Here is a 15842-nt window from a genome sequence, read left to right as displayed (position 1 = left end):
CTCCCCCTTACATCAGGGTCCCCATGAGAGTCCCCCTACATCTGGGTCTCTATCAGAGTACCCCCTTACATCAGGGTCCCCATCAGAGTACCCCCCTTACATCAGGGTCCCCATCAGAGTACCCCCATTACATCAGGGTCCCCATCAGAATCCCCCCTTACATCAGGGTCCCCATTACAGTCCCCTCCTATATCAGGGTCCCCATCAGAGCCCCCTCTTACACCAGTATCCTCATCAGACCTGTGCTGGAGACTGCACAGGGCAGAGGAGACCAAAAGGGGAGTCTTGGGATCTTCCATTGACACTAGCTGCAGGCCAAATAAAATCTAGAGGTAGGAAAGATGTGGGATGTCATTTGGTGACCCCTGCACTTGAATATTGATTATTTCAGCATGCTTAAAGCATATGTATACCCAAACACTAAAATTTTATATAATCTTTAGCATGTAATTTTCAATTACGAAGTACAAAGTTACAAAGTTATTTTCAATATGTTTAAATCTGCAGCTCTCATGAAATTTCTTGTTCGGACACTTCCTGTTATAGGGTGACAACTCTCTCCAAATTGTATTCTCACATTGTTGTCACTTTGCTATATACATCACATGATTAAAGAAACAAGGTGTTGTGCAGACACACAATTCATACATATGGTCTCCTATTGTCACTGTAAGACAGTCCAGAGCAATGATGTGCAGGATACTCTGATGCAAGTGCATTTTTATTATTTAGGGAAAAGCTAGGAAAAATAAAAATGAAGCAATTTTCTTTAATTTATCCTATATTACAAGGGATTTCCGCTTATATAAGAGTAGTGTGAAAAACAAGTTTTGACAAAGCATTTGCAGGGATTTCAGCAGGCTTGTTGAAGCTTTTCTGCTCCAGATTGTAAATGTTGAACACAGATCCTAAGGGGAGTGCTGATTGCCACTTTAAGCAAGCTGCTAGCAGGCTTCAGAACTTCTTGAAGCTTGTTGAAAGTCTGCTGAAACCTGCTAACAGCTTGCTTAACGAGTTACTAAACCTATAAAAGTAAAATCAGTCTGTATATGCAGTAAAGCATGCTAGTTCTACTCACTGTGGAACCTAAGGGGTTAATCCTCTGCATTGTATAAAAACGCTGTTTGATCCTATCTTCTCTGATCCTCCCCTTCTTCCACTGTCCCCAATCCATCTCCTTATAGAACAAAGCCTTGGAGGCAAGCTGCACATGCTCATTTTGGTGTGTATTGCTAGAGAGTTTTTTTTCTTGGGATGGGAGTGCATGTGATCAACACAGGGCCAATCGGCACTGTCCAGGCAGAGGGTAAGGGGTTCTGCAACCTCATATGACAATCAGAGCAGAATGAAAACTCCTCCTACAAGCTTTAACCAGACACTGAAAGAAGTCACAAGACTGCTCTAAATGCTGATGAGAAATGGTATTTAGCTGTTTATATTTACTAAAACTTTTATATTTCCATGTTCTGTGTACTATGGGAGACCCGATATAGTGAATATCCTGGGTCCTGGGTTTAGTAACACTTTGAAATGACACTCAACACTCCCATTAGGATTTGTGTTCACAATTTACAAACTGGAGTTTAATGGCACTTTAAAAACTTCAACAAAGCTTGCTGAAAGCTCTGCAAATGCTTTGTCAAAGCTTACTGTTCACACTGCTCTTATTCAATATGAATCCTGTATGAAACAGACCTGAGTTTTTCAACACTAAATGTATTACCCAAATAAAAACTCTAGGCCTCATTTACACTTGTGGATGGGGGCAGTAAATATAGGTGGTTGCACTATGGTTTTTCTGTCTCTTCAACCACCCACCATAAAGTGATTGTAAGGGCCTAAGATTTTTTACCTTAATGCATTCTCTGCAGTGCAAAAAAAAAAAAATGCAGTTCGGACCTCTGGGAATTTTAATACAATACCTGTGATCTATATCTATATTATAGATCTAATTGGTGTGGCCATTATCTATATCTATATTGTAGATCTAATGGGTGTGGCCATTATCTATATCTATATTGTAGATCTAATTGGTGTGGCCATTATCTTTATCTATATTGTAGATCTAATGGGTGTGGACATTATTTATATCTATATTGTTGGATATGTACTTTATTTTTATTGTAGATCTAATGGGTGTGGCCATTATCTATATCCAAATGGCAGATCTAATGGGTGTGGCCATTATCTATATCTATATTGTAGATCTAATTGGTGTGGCCATTATCTATATCTATATTGTAGATCTAATTGGTGTGGACATTATCTATATCTATATTGTAGATCTAATGGGTGTGGCCATTATCTATATCTATATTGTAGATCTAATGGGTGTGGACATTATTTATATCTATATTGTTTGATATGTACTTTATTTTTATTGTAGATCTAATGGGTGTGGCTATTATCCATATCCAAATGGCAGATCTAATGGGTGTGGCCATTATCTATATCTATATTGTTGGATATGTTCTTTATTTTTATTTTTATAGTAGATCTAATAGATATGGCCATTTTACATAACTTTATTGTAGATCTAATGGGTATGGCCAATATATACACTATATTGTCAAAAGTATTGGGACTCCTGCCTTTACACGCACATAAACTTTAATGGCGGCCCAGTCCGTAGGGTTCAATATAGAGTTGGCCCACTCATTGCACCTATAACAGCTTCAACTCTTCTGGGGAGGCTGTACACAAGGTTTAGAAGTGTGTAAATGGGAATGTTTGACCATTTTTCCAGAAGCGCATTTGTGAGGTCAGGCACTGATGTGGACAAGAAAGCTTGGCTCATAGTCTCCCCTCTAATTCATCCTAAAGGTGTTCTATTGGGTTGAAGTCAGGACTCTGTGCAGGCCAGTCAAGTTCCTCCACCCCAAACTCGCTCATCCATGTCTTTATGGACCTTGCTTTGTGCACTAGTCCAAATCATTTACAAAACTTTAAATTTCCACTTAATTTTTGTTCTGCTGAATAATGACTAGTGAGGATCTGCTAAATGGAGTCATAGACAGCAGCAAAAACTTGAAGGAGGTTTTATATTCTATCCAAAAATATAAGAAAGTTTTGGCTGAAGTTTCACTTTAACATTAAGCTGCTTTGCCCATGCTGGCATCAGACTTGTATAAAGTACTCGAAATTTCTACTTGAGTAAAAGTACAAGTGCTCGATCAAAAAGTTACTTAAGTAGAAGTGGAAGTGCTCGCAGAAAAAGTTACTTAAGTAGAAGTACTAAAGTATTCAACATTTTTTTTACTTAAGTATTGCAAGTAGTTTTTTCAAAAAATTTGCTACTTAAGTACTAAAAGTAAAAAGTACCAGTAGTTTTGAAAAAAAATTTCTACTCAAGTACTGAAAGTAGAAGTACAAGTACTGTGTTATGTAGTTATTAAAGAAAGAAGTCAAAAGTTTGAACATCATATTGTTTTTTATTATTTCAAATGATTTATTCAAATGATTAACCTGTGTTTGTTAGTAGTTTCTTGATGCACTTTAAGCGCTGTAGCACCATTTATTTGTTTGTTTCATATTTTCTTTTTATTGGAAAGATTTGGTATAGCAGCTTTTATTATACACAGCCTTTATTTTCGTATGCGCTGATTTACAAATGACATTATACACATTTTTTTGAGCTTTATGCAACCTGCCATCTACTGTTCTGGCAGTGGTAATTTTTTTAAAAGTAACGAGTAACTATGCAGCACAAAAAAAAAATACTTGAGTAGAAGTATCGAAATCATCGAAAAAATGTAGTGAAGTAAAAGTAGAAGTAGGAGAAAAAAATTCTACTCTAGGAAAGTACAGATACCGCATTTCGGTACTTAAGTACAGTACTTAAGTAGTTCTACTTCGTTACTATACATCTCTGGCTGGCATGCATCCCCCTCTCCACATCCATTGTTTGTCCTCACCTCTCAATTGTTCCTCTGCCCTCCATTTGCCCACCTAAGTACCTACCTGGTACTTCTAGGTATAGAAGAGAATAGGACCTCCTCTCCTTCTGGCAATGCAGTGCAAGCTCCTAAGCATCCCATTGTAATTACAAAATTACTTTTGGAGGAGGGGGAAGGGAGGGGTGTTCCTAGCATTCTGTAAGCTCTGTTTACTTCTACTTGAAGCTTACAATTTTTTAGGGAAAGAAAGGGGGGTTGGAGGCAGGCAATTGAGTAAACCTTTTGCTTTGAACTTTCATTGCAATCAACAGTCTGCCATTCATTTCTTCCTTTTATCCCCAACAATGCCTTATTATCACTAGTAGCATTTTGGTAAAAACTGAGCAGCATTCGATTGGCCTAAATCATTTAACAGGGAAAAACAGTGACACTACAATGATGAAATAATTAATAAAAATGGTGTAATTTACCCATTGTGAACGATGGCCCTGAATTCCTGTGTAGATTTCACATTGAAGAGGAAAACAGACAGGATGAAGTAAAAAGATGCGGTCCCAAAGCAGACTCTGTACACAGCTGTGTACCCCACAAGACTATCGCAGTCTGATCCGGGCAAATGTTTGCACAGCAGAGAAATCCAAGGCACCTGTATGCAATAAAACAGACATATTACAAGGCAGACACTGAGTCATTGGCATTTAGGCTCGGTTCACACCTACCTGTTTTTTATTGCTTTTTGAAGAATCGCTCTACAGTCCATTTAGCATGGCTTCCTATGGGACACGTTCAGATCTACTGTATGCTTTTTTCAAAACGGTGCATTTTTGGTTCAATAGACTTCAATAGAGATGCTACAGAAAAGCATATAGTGCATTTTTGCCGCAATTTTGCCACGATTTGCATTTTTTAATCCCAAAAAACCCAAAACATACAAAATGCAAAGCGCATAAAAAAACGCATGAAAAATGCATAAAAACTGCATGTGAAAAATGCTAAATGCACCGCAAATGCTCTGCAGAAACAGATCAAAAGCAGACTGCAGAAGTGTGAACCAAGCCTTATAAGACATAGCCAGTCTTCCTAAATCCAAATTATAGACAAGAATATTCTGATACAGTCAGTGTTCTAGAAAAATTGAAAATATATGTGCAGCGCTAATGAAAGAAAGCAGCTAGCATCACAAAAGGACAAATGTGCGTTGAAAAATTTAAAAATATATTTGCAGCGGCACGTTGGGACATTAGCGCGGTATTTTTATATATTTACAGTGTTCTAGAAAAGTAAAGGAAAACTAAAGGCCAAACTTATCATTTAATGTGAAAATAAAAGAAGCTTTTGGGTAGTTCCCAGTAATAGAGGGCATGTCTCCCAATGGGGACCTGGGGGTCCCAAGGGATTCCCTTCATTTGTAGGGATTTCCTCTCATTTCCTGCTATGGCTATGGGATAAGAAGTGAAGGGAAATCTCCATAATGGCAAAAACAACTGACAGTCAGTAACCATTCCTTTCTCTATCCAATATTAAAAAAAATAAAGGTTTGCCTTCTGTTCTACTTTAACTTTGGTCATTTGTGTACCACCAACATATTGGAACTGATTTACTAAAGGCTGTTCACTTTGCAAGAGAATTTTCACACTGCAAGAGTCCCTTAGCTTAGTGAATGTGGTGAAGCTCTGATCATCCATTCATGTGCAAAAAAAAAATGTTTTCTTTTTCCTTGCTCAATCTTTTCCTTCCATGATTGGGTATTCTTTGCAAAGTAAATTTTTACCCCATTCACTTAGCTAACGGAACTTTCCTTTGCAAAGTGAAAAGCCTATTTGCCTTTAGTATATGGACCCTAATCTTTCTAGTATCCAATGACCTATGATATGAGTCAATATGTAACATGTACCACCCACCTGTACCGCCATCTACCAATCAGTATACTGTCTTCTCCAAAATGTCTACATGGACCCAAACAAGCAGGACCTTTTTAAACAAACTTTTTCCAATGATTGCCATTTACTGCTGTTGCCTAAGTCTACTGAGTTTATTTACTTAAGGCAAATAGACTGGCCACTTTGCAAGGGAAGTTGCACTTTGCATGGGAATTTGCCCCAGAGTTTAGTGAATGAAGTCAAACTCACTTCCATCATCCAATCATGTGCACACAAAAAGGCTGTTTTTTAACTTTCCTTGCAAGAGATTGGGTATTGTTAACAAAGGGAAATTTCACCAAAGCCGAATTTCACCCAAAAGGGGAAGTTCCGCTTTAAGGCCTCGTCCCCCGCTCCTCTTGCACATTTGCAGAGTTGTATAAAGTACTCGAAACCCATACTTGAGTAAAAGTACAAGTGCTCGATCAAAAAGTGACTTGAGTAGAAGTGGAAGTGCTCGATCAAAAAGTGACTTGAGTAGAAGTACTAAAGTATTCAACATTTTTTGTATTTAAGTATTGCAAGTAGTTTTTTTAAAAAAAATTGCTACTCAAGTACTGAAAGTAAAAGTACCAGTAGTTTTGAAAAAAAAATTGCTACTCAAGTACTGAAAGTAAAAGTACAAGTACTGTGTTATGTAGTTATTAAAGAAAGAAGTCAAAAGTTTGAACATCATATTGTTTTTTATTATTTCAAATGCAGCTTTTATTTATACATACAGTAGCTTTTATTTTCGTATGCGCTGATAATACTCATGTTTTGAGCTTCATGAAACCTGCCATCTACTGTTCTGGCAGTGGTAATTTTTATAATAGTAATGAGTAACTATGCAGCACAAAAAAAAATATTGGAGTAGAAGTATTGAAATCATCGAAAAAATGTAGTCTCTGCACATTTGGCACTTTTGAGGAGCAGGGGATGAGCAGGTACTCGATTTTGTCAGGTACCTGCTCCCACTTCCATTCCTAGCGCCGCAGCACTGGCAACAGAAGGTCTTCCTCCCTCCCCCCCTGCAGTCTTCTGGGACACTGACAGGTCCCAGAAGACTGCAACCACCAATACAGAATGCGCCACGTGAATCGCGCATGTGCAGTGGGTGCCCGGCTGTGAAGCCGCAAGCTGTCACAGCCGGGTGCCCATAGTGAAGATGCCGGCACTGCCGAGGGAGGACGGAGGAAGAAGACGGCTGCGGTGAGCTCACCGCTGGACCTTAGGACAGGTGAGTGGCTGTTATTTAAAAGTCAGCAGCTACACTTTTTGTAGCTGCTGACTTTTATTTTTTTTTAATAGGTGCTTGGAGTTCCTCTTAAGCTCTGGGGAAAATTCCCTTGAAAAGTGAACAGTCTATTTGCCTTTAGTAAATCCACTCCAATATTATTCCCATAGTGCAGTCCACCACATCCTGATCCCAGATGTGTAGCACCTACAGTAGTGATACGCTCTGGTGTGAATGGAGCCTAAAGCCCCGTACACACAAGTAGAAATTTGGCCGGGAAATTTCGTCCGACGACCGATCTGCCGATTTTCGGCTTGTTAGTATGATGCTTCCGACAACCGACTCCGACTTTTCGGCCGAAAAAATCCTGGTGTGCAGGATATAAAATGTTTGTCGACCGTCAAAACACGTCCGATTTTCGTCTCATTAGTACCGATTTAGATGGGGAAAAATCTTATGAGCAAGACTAGGCATGCTCAGAGATGAAAGAACACAAAGAAAGCAATCCAACACATGACATCACTTCTGAAGTAGAATTCTGTCGTGCGGGAAAAATTCGTGTGCAGTCTAGAGCACATTCCAACCAACAGACACCACTCTGGACAAAAGATGGACGACCGGTTGGCGGAAATTCGTTGCGTGTGTACGAGGCTTAAGAGTACACTTCCAACACTTTGGAAAGTACTCTTGTAATCATTTGCCATACCCGAGGACCAGCCCACCAAACACTAAATGAATATTATCTGGTATCCAGACCATTGGGGAATAATTCCTGCTACTTACATGTTCCTTGACAGTTTCTGACACTTTTTTGGAAAGCATGAGGCAGCAAACAGTGGAGGCCAGAATGTGGAAGAATGTATACATGAGCCTGGTACCGGTGGACACTTTTATGCTGGGGCAGCAAGCGCAGCAAAACGAACACGGGGAAGGTCCACAGCAACAAAATATCTAAAAATCAGAACAATTTAGATCAGAGTTACACACATACAATGAAAAAATAATAATATTCAATTTATTTAAGGCCTGCAAGCAGATTTTTTTCTAATGAAAAAAAAAACAAAATCAACTCTAATAGCTGTGTTACACAAAATACATTTATTGACTACGTAGAGCCAGCAATAACCTGATTTAATTTGCTAGTGCTACATAGTTACATAGAGACATAGTTACATAGTTAGTCAGGTTGAAAAAGACACCAGTCCATCCGACTCAACCAATAAAAAAAAAAAACAGTAAAGAAAACCCAACCATACAATCCCATATACACAATCCTATACCCGCAGTTGATGCAGAGGAAGGCGAAAAAACCCCAGCAAAGCATGATCCAATTTGCTACAGCAGGGGAAAAAAATTCCTTCCTGATCCCCCGAGAGGCAATCACATATTCCCTGGATCAACTTTACCTATAAATGTTAGTACCTGTCGCACTTTGAATGACAATTACACGGTCATGCAACACTGTACCCAAATTAATTTTTTATCCTTTTTTTCCAAACAAATAGAGATTTTTTTATTCAATCCCTGCTGGGTTTTTTTTTTTGCTAAATAATCGAAAAAAGACCAAACATTTTGAAAAAAATGTTTTTTTTCTTAATTTCTGTTATAATATTTTGCTAATAAATAATCTTACTTCATAAATTTAGGCCAAAATGTATTTTGCTACATTTCTTTGGTGAAAATAACCCAAATCAGTGTATATTATTTAGTCCCCCAAATGACCCCCTTTTTGGAAAGTAGACAGTCCATGGTATATAGTAAGAGGCATGGCAAATTTTTAGCACAATGTTTTGGAGAAAAAAATTTACACTAGGATTGCTTATAACTGTGAATTTTACAGTTATAACCAACCATTTTTCTGAATGAAAACTATTCATTCACTAAACTGTGATTGGCCACAGCTAATCATATTCTTCAGATGGGCTGTGATTGGCCTTGTATGTACCATGTAATCACTGTGACCAATCGCAGAGCTCATCACAGTAGTACACAATGAAAGGCATCAAACAAAGCCTTTCATTATAGTTACATATAGGTACATAGTTAGTGAGGTTGAAAAAAGACACAAGTCCACCTGGCTCAAGCAATAAAAAACAAAAAACAGTAAAGAAAACCAAACCATACAATCCCATATACACAAGCCTTTACCCTCAGTTGATCCAGAGGAAGGCGAAAAACCCCATCAAAGCATGATCCAATTTACTACAGCAGGGAAACAAATTCCTTCCTGATCCCCCGGGAGGCAATGGGATATTCCCTGGATCAACTTTACCTATAAATATTAGTATCCATTTATATTACTTTTTTAAAGCAATCTAGTGAGCTGGCCAGAACCACCTCTGGAGGGAGTCTATTCCACATTTTCACAGCTCTTACTGTGAAGAAACCTTTCCGTATTATGTACAACTGTCATGTGATCTGCTGTGACTGGCCACAGCGATCACATGGTACTGATAGCAGGCCGATACAGTGATCTGTCATTACCTGTGTCCAGTAGACATGATCCTGGAAGAACGTCATATGATGTCCTTCCAGAGTGTTAGGGGTCACACCCAGCTGTCATGTTACAATAGGCAGTAAGGGGTTAACCACTTACTGCAAAATCATGTACCTGTACGTCATTCTGCTTCAACTGGTTGTACCGGGGGGTACATGCCTACAGCCACAGGCGTTACCCCAGTACCCTTTTTTAGAGCCAACGGTCGGCTTTCTTGTAATAACAACCAATGCAGCTAAGCAGCCGCTCGGCTGGTATTACAAGCAGCAAGAGGGGATGCCCCACCTCCCACCACCTTCCGCTGCTTTGCCCGAGATTCCCCATCCCACCAGGAGACCCGAGCAACCAGGGCAACCAGGGCACATCCAGAGAGACCCAAACAAAGCCGGATTCACTTTTGATAGGTTCTCCGATGTAGTAACCAAGAAGAGACGTCACAACGTCACTTCCGGTTTACTGGAGTCTTAAAGGCGCCAGTTTTAAAAATTTGAAAGTATTTAAAAACACTGATTTTGGCGTTTTGAATACTTTCAAGTACAGAGGAGAGATTTGGGGTCTTAAAGACCCCAGATCCCGACAAAAAGAGTACCTGCCATTGTCCATTACTGTCACAAGGGATATTTACATTTCTTGTGACAGCAAGAAAAGTAATCAAAAGAAAAAACTAAAGGGACAGTGAAAAAATAAAAAATAAAAAAGTAAAATATACATAAGAAAAAAATAGGAAAATTCTAAAGTGCCTCATTCCTCCGCGCTCCCACGTTCAAACCACACATGTGAGGTAATGATGCAATCGCTAGAGCGAGAACAATAATTCTAGCAGTAGACCTCCTCTGTAACTCTAAACAGGTAACATGTAAAAAGCAGAGGCGTAACTAGAACCTTCAGGGCCCCGATGCAAGAAACCATGAAGGGCCCCCCAGACCACTGGCCGGGGCCCTTCCCTTCAAGCCCGGGGCTCTTCCCACTAATCCTGGGGCTCTTTACTCTCATTGCATGGCCTTTTATTATGGTCCCGCATCAGGATCCTTTCACAAGTTCTGCAGTGGGCCCCCTTCCTGCAATCTTGGGGCCTCCCCACAGTGGTGAAATGCCAGGGCCCGGTCGCAAGTGTGACCTTTGAGATCCTAGAAGTTCACCCACTGGTTTGCTACCGGGCCCCCTGGAGCATGGGGCCCGGTAGCGATTGCAACCCCTGCAACCCCTGTAGTTACGCCCCTGGTAAAAAGTGTTAAAGCATCGCCTATGAAGATTTTTAAGTAGCCTAGTTTGTCACCATTCCATGAGCGTGCGCATTTTTAAAGCATGACATGTTAGGTATCTATTTACTTGGCCTAACATCATCTTTCACATTATACAAAAAAATGGGGCTAACTTAATGTTTTTTTGTTTTTTTTATTCATGAAAGTGTATTTTTTACCAAAAAAATAGCGTTTGCAAGACCACAGCGCAAATATAGTGTGACATAAAATAATGCAACGACCACCATTTAAATCTCTATAGTCTCTGCTAAAAAAATATATATATATATATATATACAGTATCTCACAAAAGTGAGTACACCCCTCACATTTTTGAAAATATTTTATTATACCTTTTCATGTGACAACACTGGAGAAATGACACTTTGCTACAATGTAAAGCAGTGAGTGTACAGCTTGTATAACAGTGTAAGCTTGCTGTCCCCTCAATATAACTCTACACACAGCCATTCATATCTAAACTGCTGGCAACAAAAGTGAGTACACCCCTAAGGGAAAATGTCCAAATGGGACCCAAAATGTCAATATTTTGTGCGCCCACCATTAATTTTCAGCACTGTCTTAACCCTCTTGGGCATGGAGTTCACCAGAGCTTCACAGGCTGTCACTGGAGTCCTCTTCCACTCCTCCATGATGACATCATGGAGCTGGTGGATGTTAGAGACCTTGCGCTCCTCCACCTTCTGTTTGAGGATGCCCTACAGATGCTCAATAGGGTTTAGGTCTGGGGACATGATTGGCCACTCCATCGCCTTTACCCTCAACTTCTTTAGCAAGTCAGTGGTCGTCTTGGAGGTGTGTTTGGGGTTCGCTATGTTGGAATACCCAGTCTCCAAAGGGAGGGGATAATGCTCTGCTTCAGTTTGTCACAGTACATGTTGGCATTCATGGTTCTCTCAAGGAACTGTAGCTCCCCAATCCCAGCAGCACTCATGCAACCCCAGACCATGACACTTCTACCACCCTGCTTGATTGTAGGCAAGACACACTTGTCTTTGTACTCCTCACCTGGTTGCCGCCATACATGCTTGACCCCATCTGAACCAAATAAGTTTATCTCGGCCTCATCAGACCACAGGACATGGTTCCAGTAATCCATGTCCTTAGTCTGCTTGTCTTCAGCAAATGCTTTCTTGTGCATCATCTTTAGAAGAGGATTCCTTCTGGGATGACAGCCATGCAGACCAATTTGATGTAGTGTGAGGCGTATGGTCTGAGCACTGACAGGGTAACCCCCCACCCCTTCAATCTCTGCAGCAATGCTGGCAGCACTCATACATCTATTTCCCAAAGACAACCTCTGGATATGACACGGAGCACATGTACTCAACTTCTTTGGTCAACCATGGCGAGGCCTGTTCTGAGTGGAACCTGTCCTGTTAAACCACTGTATGGTCTTGGCCACTGTGCTGCAGCTCAGTTTCTAGATCTTGGCGATCTTCTTATAGCCTAGGACATCTTTATGTAGAGCAATAATTCTTTTCTTCAGATCCACAGAGAGTTCTTTGCCATGAGGTGCCATGTTGAACTACCAATGACCAGTATGAGAGTATGAGAGAGTGAGAGCGATAACACCAAATTTAACACACCTGCTCCCAATTCACACCTGAGACCTTGTAATACTAATGAGTCACATGACAGCGGGGAGAGAAAATGGCTAAATGGGTCCAATCTGGACAATTTCACTTAGGGGTGTACTCACTTTTGTTGCCAGCGGTTTAGACATTAATGGCTGTGTGTTGAGTTATTTTGAGGGGACAGCAAATTTACACTGTTATACAAGCTGTACACTCACTACTTTACATTGTAGCAAAGTGCAATTTCTTCAGTGTTGTTACATGAAAGGATATAATAAAATATTTTCAAAAATGTGAGGGGTGTACTCACTTTTGTGAGATACTGTGTATATACAGTAATGTTTGGGGTTGCTAAGTAATTTTCTAGCAAAAAAAAAAAATATTTTTCTTGTAAGCAACAAATGTCAGAAAAAGGCCTAGTCTTCATATGGTTAAAGTAGAACTATAGGCAAAACTTTTTTTTCCATTTTGGATAGAGTAATGGAGGGTCAGTTTATTGTTTGCCATCTGTGCCCCATTCGGGGAGATTTCCCTTAATTTCCTGTCCCAAGGCCAAAACAGGAAGTGAGAGGAAATCCCTTCAAATTAATTATCTGATCACCAGAAATAGTGTCCCATTGGAAGATTTCCCCAATATTGCTTTTCTGGTACTGACCTAAAATTTGGGATTTTTTTTTTACATTCATTTTTAATAATAATGGCAAACAGGACAAATAGAGACGGTGAATCGAGGGGCACAGACAGCATTCTAATCCCTCTCCACTCTATCCAAAATTGAAAAAAAAAAATTTGCCTTGAGTTATACTTTAACCACTTGCCGACCGCCGCAAGTACATATACTGCGGCGGTCAGGCCCTCACAGGCAAAGTGACGTATGGGTACGTCACTAGCCTGTGGGGCTACGGGGAGCGAGCGTGCGCCGCCGGAGGCGCGCTCCCGCTCCCCCTCGGTCACGGACCCCCCTGCGCGTATGCTTGGCGGACCCGATGTCCGCCGGGCACTCGCGATCGTCCGTGACAGCGGGAGAAAGGCAGACGGCTGATGTAAACAAGCCGCCTGTCATTCTCCCCTGTGTAAGAACAGTGATCATACGGTTCTACTATGTAGGACTGTTGATCACTGTTCCTTCACCTCAAGCCACAGCCAATCACAGTAAGAATCACGCCCCTAGGGACACACACAGCCCCTCCCTCTCAAATAAAGTTAACCCCTTCACTACCAGTGTCATTTTTACAGTAACAGTGCATATGTATAGCACTGATTACTGCAGTAATGTCACTGTTAACCCCAAAAGTGTCAAAAATGTCAGTCAAGGGTCCGATCTGTCCGCCGCAATGTCACAGTCCAGCAAAAAGAATCGCAGATCGCCGCCATTACGTGTTAAAAAAACAACAAAAATGACAAAAATCTTTCCCTTAGTTAGTAAACGCAATAACTTTTGCGCAAACCAATAAAAATAAGCTTTGTGCGATTTTTTTTTACCAAAAATATGTAGCATAAAACAAATTGGCCTAAAATGTTAAAAAATTTTGATTTTTACATTTTTTTTGGGGGGAATTTCATATAAAAAAATGTGAAAAATATTGTTATTTTTGCAAAATTGACGCTATTTTTTTGTTTATAGCGAATGATCAAAAAATCGCACGGGTGATCAAATACCACCAAAAGAAAGCTCTGTTTGTGGGGGAAAAAAGGACGTTAAAATTCGTTTAGGTAAAGCGTCGCACGACCACGCAATTGTCCGTTAAAATCACGCAGTGCCGAATCGCAAAATACCCCCTGGTCAGGAAGGGGGTAAAATCTTGAGGGGCTTAAGTGGTTAAATATGATATCATTGTAAAATATAAAGGTTTTAACCACATTACACATGCACTTTAAATGGGCCATGATGCTCAAGGCCGATAAGATGGGCTCCTCATCATGTGCTACTGTACTGCACAGTGCTGGCATCATTGGGAGCCCGCCCTATTGCCAATAGGGCTCACCTGACCTGTCAACACGTATAAGTATATTGTTGTCATAAGCAGATTAAGCATCATATACATGATCCAGATGATGATATTAGCTCACATATATATACCTGATACGAGGCTGAATTTATAAAGTCGGTGCATAGCTTGTTTCTTCTCAAGGCTTTGCGGACAGCGGTTTCATCCATTAGCCTCATAGCTATAAATGAATTGTGGAGGGTTCTTTACAGCGTTATGCTACTCAGATAAAAACATCTTCTGGTTCCTGGTGGGATGTCTACCTGTAGCAATAAAACATCCCTTCTCTGTAAAAACATATGTGCTATGGTAAAGAACAAAATGCATCTAAAAATATCAATTCTGTCTAATAATATACCCATAATCATTAAGCAACTGACAATAGATACTATTTTAAATTCTTCAGACTACATATAAATATGGTAGAACATAGTCTAATTCAATCCTGACAGTCTTCCCAGTACTGAAGAACTCAGCAAGTAGTACTTACCCCCCTACCACGTCAGGATTCCAAACAAGGCCCGTCTTACAGTATCCACTATGAACAATTCCATCCTCCTTCCACCGGCATTTTCTTACTTCTAGGTAGATGAAGAATTGTTTTTTTCACCTCAAGCAGCCATCTCGTAGATTGTAGGGAACATGCAATGCTATAAGAGATAAGCCTCCGACTTACACTTGGCACTCAGTGTGAGTCTTACCAGGACAGCAGGGGGAGGGCTGTGGAAGGCTCAGTACATTAAATAGGATTTATCCAAAGCCAGTTACTTACATTTCATGCCAACCTTACCTACAATCTCTTCAACACGGCAATCTCAATGTTGAAGCCATAGCACAAGTTGTATGCCGGCAGAGCACAATAAAATATGTGCAAGCAAGGGCTTGTTCACACCAGATACATTTCCATATTCTCCAACACTGGCAAAATTCATGGCATTTAAAATATAAGTTGGTTTTACAGGACCTGTCCATGTTCTACATTACAGTGCATTGCAAGGAGTTCTACGTGTTGGATTGTGGTATGTTGGCCTGCATTTTACTATTCAAGTTAATTGGATCCTATTAAAATGCAATGAAAAGGCAAGTTAATGTTCAATATTGAATGCATTATGATAAGAACAAAACCTGGCTGATGGGTAGCTGATATGAAATTCTTATGTTAATCTGATGAGAGACAAATTCTGCTGTATACGATTGCAAATAGAATTAAAAATTTGTAACAGAGCACACATCGATTAACAAAAGAACATAACATCTATCAAGAAACACTTTCCTGCAGCTAAAGCTGCTAAGGGTATACATAAATAGTGTCACCGAGGTAGATAAGCCTATTAACTCTTAATTTAGCCAGGATAACAATATAGCCAGCAGCTATGAAGTGACAGGAGGATCACCAAAAGAACGATGGCATTTGCATACAAGGTAACAGCACCCAGTAATCTACAAATCCCCTCCCACTACAGTGTGGTACATCCTCAATCAGAAAC

General features: G+C 40.1%; 1 protein-coding gene across 1 annotated transcript in view; it reads right to left on the bottom strand.

Annotated features, from left to right (window-relative positions):
* The window catches only part of SERINC4 (serine incorporator 4), a 133132-nt gene extending 118140 nt beyond the window's left edge, over positions 1-14992 (bottom strand). The window contains exons 1-4 of the mRNA XM_082254919.1: positions 14886-14992; positions 14448-14618; positions 7815-7982; positions 4367-4542 (exon numbers count right to left, since the gene is read on the bottom strand). Of these exons, the coding sequence (XP_082111045.1) occupies positions 4367-4542; positions 7815-7982; positions 14448-14534 (431 nt within the window). The 5' untranslated portion in view covers positions 14535-14618; positions 14886-14992. The remainder of the gene's footprint in view (positions 1-4366; positions 4543-7814; positions 7983-14447; positions 14619-14885) is intronic.
* Between the last annotated feature and the right edge of the window lie 850 nt (positions 14993-15842).

Source organism: Pelophylax lessonae (genome assembly GCF_965119305.1).
Source record: "Pelophylax lessonae genome assembly, chromosome: 4".
Taxonomy (NCBI): domain Eukaryota; kingdom Metazoa; phylum Chordata; class Amphibia; order Anura; family Ranidae; genus Pelophylax; species Pelophylax lessonae.
The sequence above is the reverse complement of the archived record's forward strand: the minus strand, read 5'-3'. Positions and strand labels throughout refer to the sequence as shown.